The 15,198-nt window shown below is 41.1% G+C and overlaps 1 protein-coding gene across 1 annotated transcript in view; it reads left to right on the top strand.

Annotated features, from left to right (window-relative positions):
- The window catches only part of DUSP10 (dual specificity phosphatase 10), a 39,022-nt gene extending 30,294 nt beyond the window's left edge, over positions 1-8,728 (top strand). Inside the window, exons 3-4 of the mRNA XM_059146187.1 lie at positions 3,748-4,119; positions 7,377-8,728. Of these exons, the coding sequence (XP_059002170.1) occupies positions 3,748-4,119; positions 7,377-7,642 (638 nt within the window). The 3' untranslated portion in view covers positions 7,643-8,728. The remainder of the gene's footprint in view (positions 1-3,747; positions 4,120-7,376) is intronic.
- The last annotated feature ends 6,470 nt before the right edge of the window (positions 8,729-15,198 follow it).

Below are 15,198 nucleotides of genomic sequence, written 5' to 3'. Positions count from 1 at the left end.
TTGATCCCAGGACCCCAAGATTATGATCTGAGCCGAAGGCAGAGGCTTAACCCACTGAGCCACCCAGGCGCCCCGGACTTAGCTCTTTTTAAATAAAATGTTAAAAGTAAAAACTCTGGAACATTAGAGTCTTTATATTAAGGAAAAGAAAAAAAATTTTTTTTAGATCTTTAAAATAGTGGTTTCCCAAAGTAATGAAAACAAAAAAGTGCTTACCATGGATAGATGTTGTTTCAAAATACTTTATTTTTACTAACCAGTCTAATCCTCAAAACAGGAATGTGAGATAGGTATGATTATTATCCCTGTTTTATATCTGGGAAAACTGAGGAACCAGGAGGTAAGGAATTTGCTCAGGATCTGGTAGCTTGTGTCGCCAGAGCTGGGACTGAGATCCACGCCATCTGGCCTGAGAACCACTGCCCAGCACTTAGGGTTCTCACGGACTGCAGTGTGGACAGATCAAAGAGAGATGAGGACATGGACAGTGATGATAGCAGAGTAAGAAGACATTATTTATCAAATGCCTGGTTATAGATCACCATGTTTTCATAGGCTGCCCCTACCACAGCTCCATGGGTAGGTGACATTATGCCCACTTTACAGATCAGTAAACCAAAGCTTAGTGAGGGACAGTGATTTGCACCATGACTCACAGCTCTCATGGGGCAGAATCAACATTGTAGCCTGGATCTGTCCGCCTCTAACATGTGCTCTTAATCACCAGCTACTTTGTCTCTACCTCACTTGTTAGTTATCCTGTTAGAATGTTCTTATGTAGTAATAAGGAACAGGACATAATCAGTCTCCTCATTAAGTGATCAGGCTGTTCAGCCGCTAGTGGGATAGGGTGGGGGAAGGTGGTTGGAGGAGAAAACCATATTAGCCTTAGTCTTTCCTGCTCTCCTTCCCCAGCTTCCAAGTCCAATCTCCTAAGAGAATAAAACCATCCTCTCTGCAGACATTTCTCTAAAAAAACACCATTGTGAGATCTGACTGGTTGGTTTGCCTTGGAGCACCCCCATTGCCCCGGGAGAGTTGCGTGACTGCTGTGTGTGGATATGCACAACCCTTAGTGAGAACTGATGCCTGCGCTGGTCAGCAGACCGACAAGTGAACGGGAGACTGTTTCTTCATGCCCCTCAAGGAGAATTTTCTTGTGCAACTCATGTATTTGAGTCATAACATTTCCTTTAATATCCTCTCCATCTTCAAATAGTGATGAACAGAGTTCCCACATGGCTTAAACATACCGTATACATGTAGTTTTGCACATGAGCACCCCCTGGGATTCGATGCATTCTGTGTCTGTCTGTCTCAAATTCCCTTCTCCCCTCCCCCATGGGTTTTTTCCCCCCATTAGGCAAATGGAAGGCCCATGCCACCTGTTAGCATTACATCATTGGCTCCCCAGAACACAGTTGCACCAAAGGCCTTAAACAAAGTAGTTCTTCTTGTATTGTTTGTACTCAAAGAGCTGATATCATGCCAACTGATGTCATTGTATGTCTTTGTGTAACTGCTATGGCAACTGGGCAGGTGGGGAGCCTCCAGCTGATGTCATGAGGAAAGGAGGTGTAGAGACAGAATTTTAAAAAGCTGTATATGCTGCTTTTTTCTGTGTGTGGGTTTTTTTGGCATGCATTTTTTTTTAAACTAGCTGCTTTTAAGACAAATTACAGCTTGAGGACCCTAAATAAGAATAGACAAAAGCCCCCCGCACCCCTTAGAGACTTCTTTTGAATTTATCTTGTTGGTCTTTCCTCTCATATGAAAAAGTGTAACCACTGCCCTTTTCTTAAGGGGAAAAAAAAAAAAGTGAATTAGGTTCCCATCACAGCATCAGTGTGAATTGTTTACTTGGATTTTATGGAGGCAAAGCTGAGCGGATTTTTAAATAACTCTTCATAGTCTTTTTCATGGGGTTTGTAATGGTGATGGTGGGTAATTTCAATTTTTTTTCTAGAAAGTAGTCACTACTGAAGTAGTCTTTCTGGTTTTCCATTTCTTCTCTTTACTTTAAAAATAATCTCTTAGGGCACAGACAAACTTTTTACTCATGATATCATAGCAGAGTGAACTAGTAATATGTAAAGGCAGAGTTTAATTCTAGATATCCATTAAAATGAATTTGTAGCTCCTGTTTTTCTTTTCAAAAAGCAAAGATAGGTTTTGGCACTTACCGATGAATGAACTGAGTGGCCATAATATTACCCTCTTTGAATGATCTTTGTGCCACCACTGGACCTTAATGATAATTAATAGGACTTACTGGGTTGTCACGTCTAGCTGGCTATGTACTGGGCAAGCACAGCCTTGAGACTTGGTCTAGGTTATAGTCTGGAGCTCCTGCTATAGATACCAAAGATGAGACTTGAAATGGGAAAGGCATAAGTTACGTTCGGAAACCCCTGGACAGATAAACTTCCTGTCTATTTCAACACAATCGTGTCCTGTACCAGCTCTGTGTTTCTGGCCTAATCTCCTAAAACTCTCAGAGGGCATAAATGTTGTATTCTGGAGGCTTTCAGGTTTTAGGAGGTCTCTAACTTCCCCCTCCTTTCAAAGGGAAGACCAGGGTATGTAGTTGTTTGATAAGAATTAGAGCCCATTTGGTGAGAATAATATCAACTCAGATTTCCTGGACCTTATATGTACATTGTGTCATTTGACCCTCCTGATAATCCTTTGGGCTTCTGCATGTGTATGATACATCTAACAAATGTTAAAGGAAAAAGTTAAAGAAACTGTGATCCATAAATTTCCTACCTTAAACGAGTGCTCTTTTTTGCATGGTCTTTTAGTTCTTGATCACAAGTATGGTGAATGTTTTTGAATTGGCTTTGTTTCATTTAACATTACATGTAGAAACATTTTCTTTGTTTCCATATTCCTTTCACAACTTTTAATGGCTACATAACATTCCATTGGATGAAAATGATAACTTTTCATTTTTTAAGATTTGTTTTTGTCTTTGGCCTTTTCTGTGAAACAGATAATGCTATATAAACCTCTTTGTACATCTAGCTGGATATTTTAGTTAGATCACTTTCTTAAGCTCTATTCCTCAAAGCGCTGCTGGACGTACTCATGGGGTGGTGGTTTGCACACTGTGCCTGTATTCATTAAGTCCAGACTCCCAGTCGCACTAAAAGGTAGATGCTATTTCCCTCATTTTATAGATGGGGAACCACAAGCACAGAGAGAGAAATTAACTTGCCTAAGTCACAGAGCCAAGAAGTTGTGTTCCTGGGACTATAGCCAAGGTAATCTGGGTCTTCCAAGGTCCCTGTCCATAGCCACTCTTCCGTATTGGAAGCTGACTTATCTTTCTGGGTGAGGTCAGTTTATGGAAGAGTGCAGGGCGTGCCTACACTGCCCACGGAGGTTGGCCATGCTTTCCCTGGCTCCCAAAGTACAAGGTTCTATGTAGGCCGCTGAGCATATGGCACCTTGAGGCAGGTCAAATCTGCTCCTGATAAAATTGCCTGGTGCTGCGAATGAACTCTTTCCAGGGGAACATGCCACGGTTTGTGTAAAGAGCCACATTGCGACAGTACCACATGCAGTGAGATCCTCTGAAGCTTGTCCTGGATCTCCAAATGGCCTTGCATTTTTATTCTGATCTCATTTTTTTAAAAGTGTGCCTCTGCAAGAATGCACTTAACGTCTCTGGGGACAGTGGCATTTTCTGCAACTCTGAAGTTCCAGGGATGGTCATTGTCACTTTCTGTGTGTTTGCTCCAGGTGGACTTAGCAGTTTCAAGCAGAACCATGAAAACCTCTGTGACAACTCCCTCCAGCTCCAAGAGTGCCGGGAGGTGGGGGGCGGCGCATCTGCAGCCCCCAGCAAGCTACCTCAGTCCATCCCCACCACCCCTGACATCGAGAATGCGGAGCTGACGCCCATCTTGCCCTTCTTGTTCCTCGGCAATGAGCAGGACGCTCAGGACCTGGACACCATGCAGCGGCTGAACATCGGCTACATCATCAATGTCACCACTCACCTGCCCCTCTACCACTACGAGAAAGGCCTGTTCAACTACAAGAGGCTGCCGGCTACTGACAGCAACAAGCAGAACCTGAGGCAGTACTTTGAAGAGGCTTTTGAGTTCATCGGTAACTATCTCCCAAGGGGACTTCTCGTCTTCCACCTTCCTTGCCCCAAAGCTTTTGCTTTGATATCAAGCCCAAGGTTTATGCCTGCGTTGCCAAAAAGCTGCTCTGGGGTGTTTTCAGGCTTTGCCACCTGGTGTGGCCAGTGTTCTTCTCAGTCACGGCCCGTAGAACGAATGCATGGGAGCCCCTGGGATGGGTATAAAGAAACAGTGATTCCGTTTGGTGGGGAAATCCACATCCCTCTCCTTCTCAATGAAAAGATGGTAGGGATGCACACGGATATGTTCTGTCCCAGAATTTCAAAAGAAGTAATGGAGAGGAAAGCCCTGGGAGGCCAGAGCTGGCACTGTGGCTGTGGCTATCTGGTCTACCATGTCTGCCAGCGCTTTTCAAGAGGTAAAATACAGTGAAGACGATACTACTTCCAAACTTGCCCATTTTTCCCTTACCTGGGGCTGAATTCATCTGCACTTGGGATAGCTTCTTTATGCGGGGTTGAGGCAAAGGTGACATTTGCTGAAAGGCTGCTTCTGAAGAACGTTTTGCAGTAGAACAGTGCTGTCCTGAACATCTTCTACATGTCACATCAGCACAGGGGAGACAGGAGTGGAGGGCTAAGTTGTTTTTCCTTTCTACTTGCTTTGTCTCCCTTCTGAAACACTGGGTAGCAGAAGGGTGTGAATGTGAGCATTAGCGAGATGGTACTAGATTTCATAAGACTTGCCCCAAAGTCGGAAAGACCAGGTTGTGTAGCCTGAGTAGTTCCCGAGGAGTGGAATTCTAACAACAGTTGACTTTAATCTCCAGAAGGAAGTAACCACCAAGCTAACCCTAATCCTAACTTTAATTTTTGCGGCTTCTATAGCCTTGAACTGTTTTAAGGCTCAAATTATCATGTTGGGGGGACAACTGGGCACCTAGCAGAGGCTCCAGTTTTTTTTTTTTCAAGTGACTCCAACTTTCATTACCACAAAAAGGTGATCCACTACTTTTCTCAAATATTGTAGCAGGTTGTTACTGGCCTCTGTCCCAGGAAGAATGCACTCATGTTTGGTGCTCCTTTATCAGGAAAAAAAAAAACAAAAACAAAACCTTGGGTCTGGTGGATTTGCTATAGAGTCGGCAGTTCTGGTCTCGTCACCCAGCTGTTTTCCTGGCTAATTCTGCCTTCCATGCAGGACCATGGACTCTTCCGTCTGGAAGCATAGTCTGGGTGGTCACTGAACTCAGAAAAATAAAGTGACTTCTCCAAGATTGTAAGAATTGTAGTGTCGGAGAAGGGAGCAGAATGCAAAGCTCTTGACTCCAAGACAGGGGCCTTTCTACAATACGCTGGGGCAGTGTTCCCAATGCTGTTAGTTCCTGAATGGCAACTAACTAATTTGTGGCTGCAAAGACACCTTAGATTTTTTATTAATTATATTTGAATCCAACTTTGAGCCCTGAGGAAGAACTATTTGTCACCGAGTAGATGAGGAGCTTTCTGGTTGATATATGATGTTATGACTGCAATTTTATCTGACTTAATTCCAGCTGGGGGAAGTTAAGAGATTGTTTTCCATTTAATGAGTAGCATCAGACATGCTTGTCCCAACAGGATTTCAAGCAAGGCCTCTGCATTCCTCATACGCTATTCAGGCTTATCTGATCTTTTAAAAAAGGAAAACAAAACAAGTAACAAAGAGCATTTAACCTGAAGAACAATTTGGCATCACAGCCTGTATAGGCACAATGTTATTTTTGTTGTTATATCTTTAGATAACTGAAAGCAGCAGTTTTTGCAACCATGATGACATTTACTGAGAGTCTAATACAAACTAAGCAGAGTGTATGTTTAGGATTTAACTATGCCTATTTATTTATTCCTGAATTGGATGATATTATTCCCACATTCCCTGAGCCTTGTTACTGAGTATTCCTCCCAGTATGCAGGTGACTCACACTAGCCTGTAGTGGAACCAATGGTCAAACCTAGAACTTTGCAGCGCATAGTGGAGGTCAATGAATAGTGTGTGCTCAAGGGAAGAAATTGCAAAAGGGAAATACTTTCTTCAGATACTTTTATCTATGAGAAGTAAGCTTAATTCACAGATTTTTAAGATGGAACTTTGCATAATGTTAGTTTTCTCAGTCCGCTGCTGGGTAGTCAATAGAACTAGTTTAACTTAGGGGCAGCTGGCTGGCTCAGTTGGAAGAGCATGCAGCTCTTGATCTCTGGGTCATGAGTTCAAGCCCTGCATTGGGTGTAGAGATTACTTAAGTAAATAAATAAGCCAAAAAAAAAAAAAAAGTGGTTTAAGTTAGATCACTCCTTCTCACTCCCCTCCCGTACTTATCATCGACTTGATATTCCTTCAGGGATGCTTTCTTTGGGACGCCTTCTGGTCTAGAAGTGTCATTAAGAATCTGTTTAGGCAGTGCCCATAAGCTATTCCTCTGAGCTTCTAATGTATCTGAAAACTTACAAAGTATTGCTACTTTCAGTTGCTCTGATTTCTGGGCCACCATTAGAATTCCTCCATCTTTGTCATCACCGCCATGTTGGAAGAGCATTCGGGGATGCAGGGGGGTTGGACAGTTCAGTGCAGGTGATGCCTTGTGCCTAAGTGCTGGAAGTCTTGAGCTACATTTGCAACAACAGGCTTTTCTGGTAAGAAGCTGAACATAGTTGCTTTCTAGTTGGGTTTCATTTCTCAAATCTCAGAGTTTAGTAAGGCTGGAATCCTTATCTATTTAATACCAGTTCCTGTACAGAACAATTCTATAATATAAAGAAAGAAATGTTTTGTTTTGTTTTCTTCCTCTATCACAGCTGGGAGAGACATTGTTAACAACACGAGTTTTGATAAACCATACAACCTAGTGATTGAAATTAACATCCTTTATCAAAAGGGTCTACTTAATCCGTGGCTTGCTTCACAAGCTAGTTAACTGTGCTGTAACTCTGGCTGCCCTAAGTGGCCACCCCCTGTGCAGCGAACTGTTTCTAGGAATGATTCCTTCCCCTCGTCTTCTCTTTAAATGGAGAAATGTAAATTCTTATTCATGCTAATATTACTTTTAGCCACTTCCGGAGGTTGCAGCATAAGTCCATACGATTAACTAGTAAATTATACTTTGTTTTAAAGCCATTTGAATTTATTTATTCTTTACTCTTTACGAAAGAGAACGTTGTCAAGTCTGGATGAAAGCTAATCTCTCTTTTTCCATATCTTTCTTCCTTCCTGCACCTCTTGGCTTTCTCTCTCCTTTCCCAGAGGAAGCTCACCAGTGCGGGAAAGGGCTTCTCATCCATTGCCAAGCCGGCGTGTCCCGTTCGGCCACCATCGTCATCGCATACTTGATGAAGCACACTCGGATGACCATGACTGATGCCTATAAATTTGTCAAAGGCAAACGACCAATTATTTCCCCAAACCTTAACTTCATGGGGCAGTTACTGGAGTTTGAGGAAGACCTAAACAATGGCGTGACACCTCGGATCCTTACACCAAAGCTGATGGGCGTGGAAACGGTCGTCTGACACAAGTCTGGACGAAAGGATGACTGGTCTCGGTTAAGAGACAAAGAGAAAGAAGGATGGATTCTTATTTTCCCTTTTTCTTTCTTTTTCTTCTTTTTTCTTTCTTTCTTTCTTTTTTTTTTTTTTTAGATGGGGGTCAAGTTTGTGAATGGAAACAAAACTTGTTTAAAAACTTTTTATTTTTCACAAGTGTGAGAAGAAATTATCTTTTGGTGCCATTGAGATTTCCTTCCCTCGAACTGATAAAGCAGGGAGGCTAGAGCTAGAGTAATTTTTTAAAGCCAACAATAAAAATATGATAAAACTCATTTCTTCCCCCCTTTTCCTTTTAAGCTATTTGTAGAGTTGATGATTAAATAGTCTGTGCAGGTTCATAGACCGAAGATACTACAACTTAAACAAATTAAAAAGAACCAAAAGTAAGAGACAGAAAAGACATTGAATCACAAAGGCCCAAGAGCTGCCTGGGCCACCAACACAGGAAAAAAAAAAAAAAAACCCAACCAAACCAAGCCCTGTAGTACTCACTGGTGCAAAGAGAAAATCAGGGCAGCTTAAGTGGTCTAAGAACCCTTCACATTCTTAAAGAGACAAAAGATACTGTTGATTTTGTGTGTTTCATACTCTGGATTATCCACCCCCTTCTTTGGGTTTAAGAGATTTTTTTTTTTTTTTTTTTTTTTTTTTGAAATAGCGAGGAGCTGACCATTATACCATATGCCTTCACTGGCTTCTTGTGCAATAATACAGTGTTTTGAGTGTGCAAACAAGTTAGAGCTGGCAGTCGACAATAGACAAATAGTGCAAATTTGCCAGCTTGGAGATAGAAAGGAATTCAATAAAAATCAATTACTTTCCTTCCCACCTTTTCCCTAAATTTTTTTTTTTTTAATTTGATTCTGGTTACAGTGCCATAAACCTTGTTACATATGTATATCAGAATGTAAAAAAAAAAAAAAAAAAAAAAAAAAAAAAAAAAAAGACAAAAATTTATTTAAAAATATTTTTCGCAAAAAAAAAAACTTGATGTGTTTCTGTTGATTGTGTAAAAATTTATTTTCATTATATAAATGAAACTCATTTTGGGATGTGTCTTTTTTCCTCCTCTTTCACTCAACTCAGGTTCAAGCATCTCTTACCTCTGGTAACTTGTACATGTAACATACTTGGAAATACACACGTTTTTATAAGGGGAAAGTGAGATGAGGGAGGGAAAATATTTTCGGATCCCAGTGTGACGCAGAGAGAATTAGCAAGGAAACCAAAGGGCTCAGGTAATCAATCTGCCTGGTTATCATCCCCCCTGTTCTCTTAGATCTCTACCCTCATCAGCAAATGCAATTTTCCGCATAGGGAAAAACCTCAGGTGAAGTCACTTAGAGGGATGAGGGGGATTCTACTCCAGCCTTTGAGTTCTGGTGACAGGTCACTGCCTGATTGATTGGTTAGAATTCTGTGACCTTTCCAGTGGCTGGCTGAGAAATATTTGTGACCATCCGCCATTTAGGGTTTGGATAGTCCCTCCCCTGCCCTCTTGCCACTCCCCTTGTCACTTGTTCACTTGACATCTTTTGGGTGACACTAACCACAGAGAGTGCAAGGCAGCAAATGGAGCTCAGCATCACGAATACAACTTTCTTATCACACTTGGTTAATACATAGATGGTGTTTCATGGGTTCCCAATGCAGAGAAAAGAGGGCATAGGGCTAGGGGAAGAGTATGATCTTAATGTTTTCTACATTTTATTAAAATACATGTCTAGAGGGACTTGGCCAAGGAGAAGATTCACAGCAAACTGAAATTTGCCTGGGGTGAGTAACAGAATTAAAGAGTCTGGGCATGTCCAGTGCTAGATGACTACGTTTGACCTATTTTTGCGAACATTGCTTAGAACTGCCATAACATAGTATTTTTTGACATTTATTTTTTAAATAGCTTTTCTACTGGAAGTGAAAAAGAAAAGTGAAGACTGAACTTAACAGGAATTAACTGAGAGCTGTTTGAATTATTTTTACGACAAAGAGTTAATCAGGTGAAAAGTAAATTTCTCTTACGGTGTTTTCTGTTCTTCAGACTAATAATTCCCTTGGTGCTACAGCATATTTAAGAAGTCAAGTTGTTATGTGATTAGTGATTTAAAATACATGGTGATTTACTAGGCATTTCTTTTCGTTTATTCTAAATCCAAATGTTAAATTTCTGATAGAGTGTAAGGTTTTTGTTTTTGTTTTTGTTTTTTCCTTTCCTTTCCTTTCTTTTCTTTCTTTCTTTTCTTTTTTCTTTTTTTTTTTAGCAAAACAAGAAGAGAAATCAGTACAATTTCTGTTCTTTAGCTGCATGGAAATGATTTATGCTTTTTGAACTTGATGATTTTGAGAGTAAGACTGTCCCGGGGCAGACAGGAACCCTGCCAGCCTGCATACCGAGAATTCTGAGAGAGACTCCAGTCTTTTTTGCTAATCTGTTTTGAGTCACTTAGCCTCCATTTCTTCATGAGGAATTTGAACCACTTCATGAAAATAAAATGGATTAACCAAGCTATTGCTGTCAAAACCAGACTCCCCAGGTTTCTGGGCTTCACTAGGTGCCTCGGCTAACTGGGGAATAATTGAGTGTTGTCTTCCTGAGAAACAGTGTCTCTGACTGACTGAAGCATACATCATTCTCAGCATCTGGCAATGATGGTTTTGTGCTGAGTGAATTTAGTGATTCAATAGAGTAAATCTGTTACATACAGATTCAGCAGATAGAGCTGGCACTGTTACCTTAAGTTGAACAGAAAAGTAATTTCTATGTACATTTATTTCAACAGTTAACACTTTTCTAATCAGTGCATATTAACCAGGATATGATGCTCGCCTTTATGCCAGCTGCTTTTGGATCAGGACAAGTGGGCAAAAGGTGGGGCAGAAAAGCTGACAAGTAGAGAAATGTACACGGGAAAATAGCAGCAATCACACAAGGACAATACAAGAGGAAAGATGAGCTTCTGTAAAGGAAATAAAGTGTGGCAAAGAGAGAATTGGAGATTACCGTAAAACAAAAATGAAAAGCTATATTAGAATGAAGAACTGGGACCTGAGTCACACTTCAGAAGTTGATTAAGATAAAATACTGATAAATTGCTCTAACTAGATCTTCTGGATGATGAACTATCTGGTGAGCCACACAGAATAGAGATAAGCAATATGGCTTTTACCTTGCTTGTGAACAGGCTTTTGTAGATCAACCACAACATTTTGTCTTTATGTTTTAGTCCCCAAACATAAAATAGCTGATCTCAGGGAATATGGGTTGATGTTTGATTTCAAGCTCTAATCGGACACAGTCATTATATATGGATGTGAACAGAAAATGAGTATTGAGAAGTGGGCCCCAGAAGAATGGGCAGGAATAAAGCATTTGGAAAAAAAGACGTCCTGCCCCTATGGAGGTGGTAGACTGCATGACAGTTGTTTTCCATGGTTCCTGACTTCCTTTTCCGTGAGAACCTTTGTCAGTGTTCAAAGGTTCTGTGAGAACCTTTGTACAATGTCAAGACACATGTATCAAGGTGTGTGTTGCATGGGAAGTGGAATCTGGAGAAAGATCTAGAACCCACATTGGCCTTTCAGCAATCTCAATGATGTGGGTTACTTTGGAGAAGGGTCTGGTGCCCTTAGCAAGGGAGCTGAATGCACACCTGGTACAGGACTTGTGAAACTGAAGGAGGAATAATGGAGTAATAACAGGTGCTGCCCCAAGCCCAGGTGAGCCAGCAGATCAGTGAAATTGTGCTGTCGACCATATTGCCTGGTGCCCTCTTCAGAGCATAGTGGCTGCTGCTTCACTTCCTCCTTCCAAATCTCATGTAGATTTCTCTGAAAGCTCACCTTAACCCAGTGTAAAACACGAAAGGGAAATGCAGTTTCTCATTTAGCTAAATTGATACTGTATGAAACCACCACATGCCATCCCTGCCAAGTTGGCATCCACCTACACTTCTTTTAACCATATACAACTTCCAGGCAAAGACACAGAAAAAATGATGTTTCTCTCTAATAAGATGCAGCTGTCACTTCTACACTTACAACCCTGTCTCCAGAAAGGATACATAGCTCCACGTATTGTGACTTAACCCATCTTTGAGTGAAGTTCACTCCTCCTCTGGTTGAGATCCACTCTGCCTTTGATAACCTGTAATTTAAATGCTGAGATAAAAGGGTATGATAAATAGAATTATGTTTGCCCAAAAGATGTGTTTTTGAAATTTTAAAAAACCCCAGACCTCTCGTAAATGATCTTATTGGAAATAAGTGATCTTATTTGGGAATAAGGTCTTTGCAGATATAATCAAATTCTTAAAGCGGTCATATTGGATTAGGCTAAATCAAGTACTGCTGTCCTCATAAAAAGAGGGAAATTTGGACATACGCAAAGGATCAAATGCCATATGATTAGGGTGGTGGAGATTGGAGAGATACATCTCAAATGCAGGAACACCAAAGGCTGCTGAATTGTCCCTCAGAGCTTCCAAATGGAGCTAACTCTACTGATACCTTGATTTGGGACATCTCGGTTCCAGACTCTAAGAGAACAGATTTCTGTTGTTTTAAGCCACTCAGTTTGTGGGACTTTGTTACAGTAGCCCAATGAAACTAAAAGAAAAGATAGCTACCTTTACCAAATTTTATTTTAGATGGTAGCTGGAGGAGAAAAAATTAATATATAATCAAATTTATTTTTATAAAAGTAAGAAATATTTGTAACTCTTACCACCCTACTTTCTACAGCTGATCATATGGCTGTAGCTGATGTTTCTAACTGCCTTCTTTCATTACTCATTCCATAAACCCTTTGTCTTCAAGTACATCACCTGGTCATGGTTCCTTGCCTGTTGGGGTGACCTATCTCTTCACCTTTGAAGGATTGGAGCTTTTGGCAGTCCTGCCTGCATTGGGTTGTTTTCCATTTACTTTTGTGGCAGGACGTAAGAGTGTAAAATGTGCCTTTCATCCAGATATACTTCTCACTCTTATTGTCTAGTAGTGATCCAATTTCTCCCTGATGGTCATAATTACCCCCACCAGCTCAGTATCCCCATGTCTGTTTGTTGATTCTTTAGCATGAGAAGCCTGGGGTGGCCAGCATTCCATTATCAACTTTCAGTTTAATGGAACTATTGCTGGATCTTCTAGAAGAAACACCTGTCCCTTGGGAATTCAGCCTTCTAGACCAGCAGAACCCAGAGTTGCAGGGTAGGCAGAACAAATTTTGCAAGTGGATCATGAGAGGTAATGGTGATTGAAGCTTTTTCTATTTCTATTCCTTGATTTTGGAACCCCCAATCCTGGATAAGGGAGAAACAGCAACATACATTGGTTGACAATTTCCTGCACCTTGCAGGAACATTGCCCCTATTCCAAAGAGTGTCTTTACTCACATAACACAGTAACTGAATTGTCAAAAGGACCATTCCACCTCTCCAGAGTGATGGATAACTTGGTAAGACTAGTGAATTCCATCAGTATGAACTTGTTGCTACACTTCATTTGCTGCAAAATAAGTTCCTTGGCCAGAAACAGAGAGTTATGAAATACCATGATGGGGAATAAGACATAACAATTCTATAAGTCCACAGACACTGATTTCAGCAAAAGCATCTCAGGCCATCCTTCATATGGAAGGCAAATCCATATGAAGAGTAAGTTTCTATGGAGTGAGAACAAAAGATTTCCTCTTCCATGACAGAAATGGTTCAATGTAAGTAACTCACCATCAGAGGCTGGCTGATTCCCTAGAAATGATGCTATTTCAGGGGCTCAGTGTGGGGCTCTGCTTTGAGTGGGTTGGATACTCAGCAGTGGCTAGAGCTGAATCAGTCATGGTGAGTAGAAATTTGTGTTGCTGAGCACACACATGTTCTCCATCTCTGCCACCATGACTACCTTGCTCATGATCCCATTGGTCAAAGATAGTGACTACAGAAATGGACCTGACAGGTCCACAGAATGTGTCTTCTTGACCATTATTGAAATCCTTCTGTGTTGAGCCTGAGATTTGCTGAGTATTCGCATGGGACATCCTATGTCCATTGAGAGAGTCCCATCCATTTACTTCTTCCCCAGACTTTCTTATCAGCAATGTTCCAGTCATGTTTCTTCCAACTCCCTGATCATCCATCTAAACCATTAGCCACTGCCCATGAAGCAATGTAGATTCTTACCTCTGGCTATCTTTCGTTTTAGATGCAATGATCAGTCAGGAGTACTGCTAGAAGTTCTGTTCACTGAGGAAATTCTCCTTCATCCCTGTCCTGGGCCACCCCAGAGTGCGATTGTAGTGATATAATGATTCACTTTGGATGACACCAGGATTTCACACAAAACTTACCATAAACAAAGTCAAATCTTTTCCTTTGGGTCACTGGTCAGAGAACATCCCATGAGGCCACAAGTGTGAGTTCCAGCATTAAAGACCATGGGTATCTGGATCACTGGCTCATTTAACTTCTTCTACCCAATCTCATAGATCCCACATCTACTTGATAGTGAAATATTGTTATTCATGTCCAACATAGAGGTTTGGTGGGTTGACAATAGTTTTTCATGGTTAGTTCGGGTTGCATTATAACTTGATAGTCCATGACTAAGCTTCCAGTTTCAAACTGCTATTCAAAAGAAGAACAGTTTTTCTGAAGAAACTGTCACAGTTTGTCTTCAAGATCCTAAATATGTGCTCTGATTTACCTAGCAGGTGAATAGCACTATACAGGATCCCTGTCTAACACGCATAGTTCCAGCACTGTGGGATATACTGGATCTAGACAGAAGAGCAGCTTGCATGACAGCCTTGAACTGCAGAGACTTTTCTTGTTCAGCACCCCCCTCACAATTAGTGATCTTTTATGGCACTTGTAAGTGGATTGGACTAGCATGCTCAAGGAGGTATATGTTTCCTCCAAAATCCAAAAACATCCCATTAGACATCACGCTTTTTTCTTAATGCTAGAAAGAGTCAGGTGCAGCAACTTCTTCACATTGAAGTGATACCTTGGCACACTCCAAAACACTAGACCTCTAGAAATTTCACTTGGTGAATGCCTCTGAATTTTGTGGATTTCTTATCCTCTGATATGTAAGCATCAGGATGCCTGGGTGGCTCAGTTGATTGAGCATCTGCCTTCAGCTTGGGTCATGATCCCAGCATCCTAGGATCAGCCTGGAGCCTGCTTCTCCCTCTGCCTTCTGCTCCCCTGCTTGTACTCTAGCTCTCTCTCTCTCATTCTTTCTCTGGAAAAAAAATAAGTAAACAAAGCTTTAAAAAAAAATAGAATAGTTACCTCATCCTCATCAGCAGGTATAGTCAGCATGATATTAACATACTGTACCTACATGATGTCTTATGGAAAGGATAGTCATGTATGGCCCTTGTGGACTAAATTATGACATATTATAGTTATGGTTACTGTAGAATTACACTAAGTTTGAGCTTGGACAGTGAGAGCATATTACTGATCATGCCTGCTGAAAGCAAATTGCTTCTGATGGTCTTTACCAGGGGTTAGCAAATACTT

This window comes from Mustela lutreola, chromosome 14 (assembly GCF_030435805.1).
Source record: "Mustela lutreola isolate mMusLut2 chromosome 14, mMusLut2.pri, whole genome shotgun sequence".
Classification (NCBI taxonomy): domain Eukaryota; kingdom Metazoa; phylum Chordata; class Mammalia; order Carnivora; family Mustelidae; genus Mustela; species Mustela lutreola.
The sequence above is the reverse complement of the archived record's forward strand: the minus strand, read 5'-3'. Positions and strand labels throughout refer to the sequence as shown.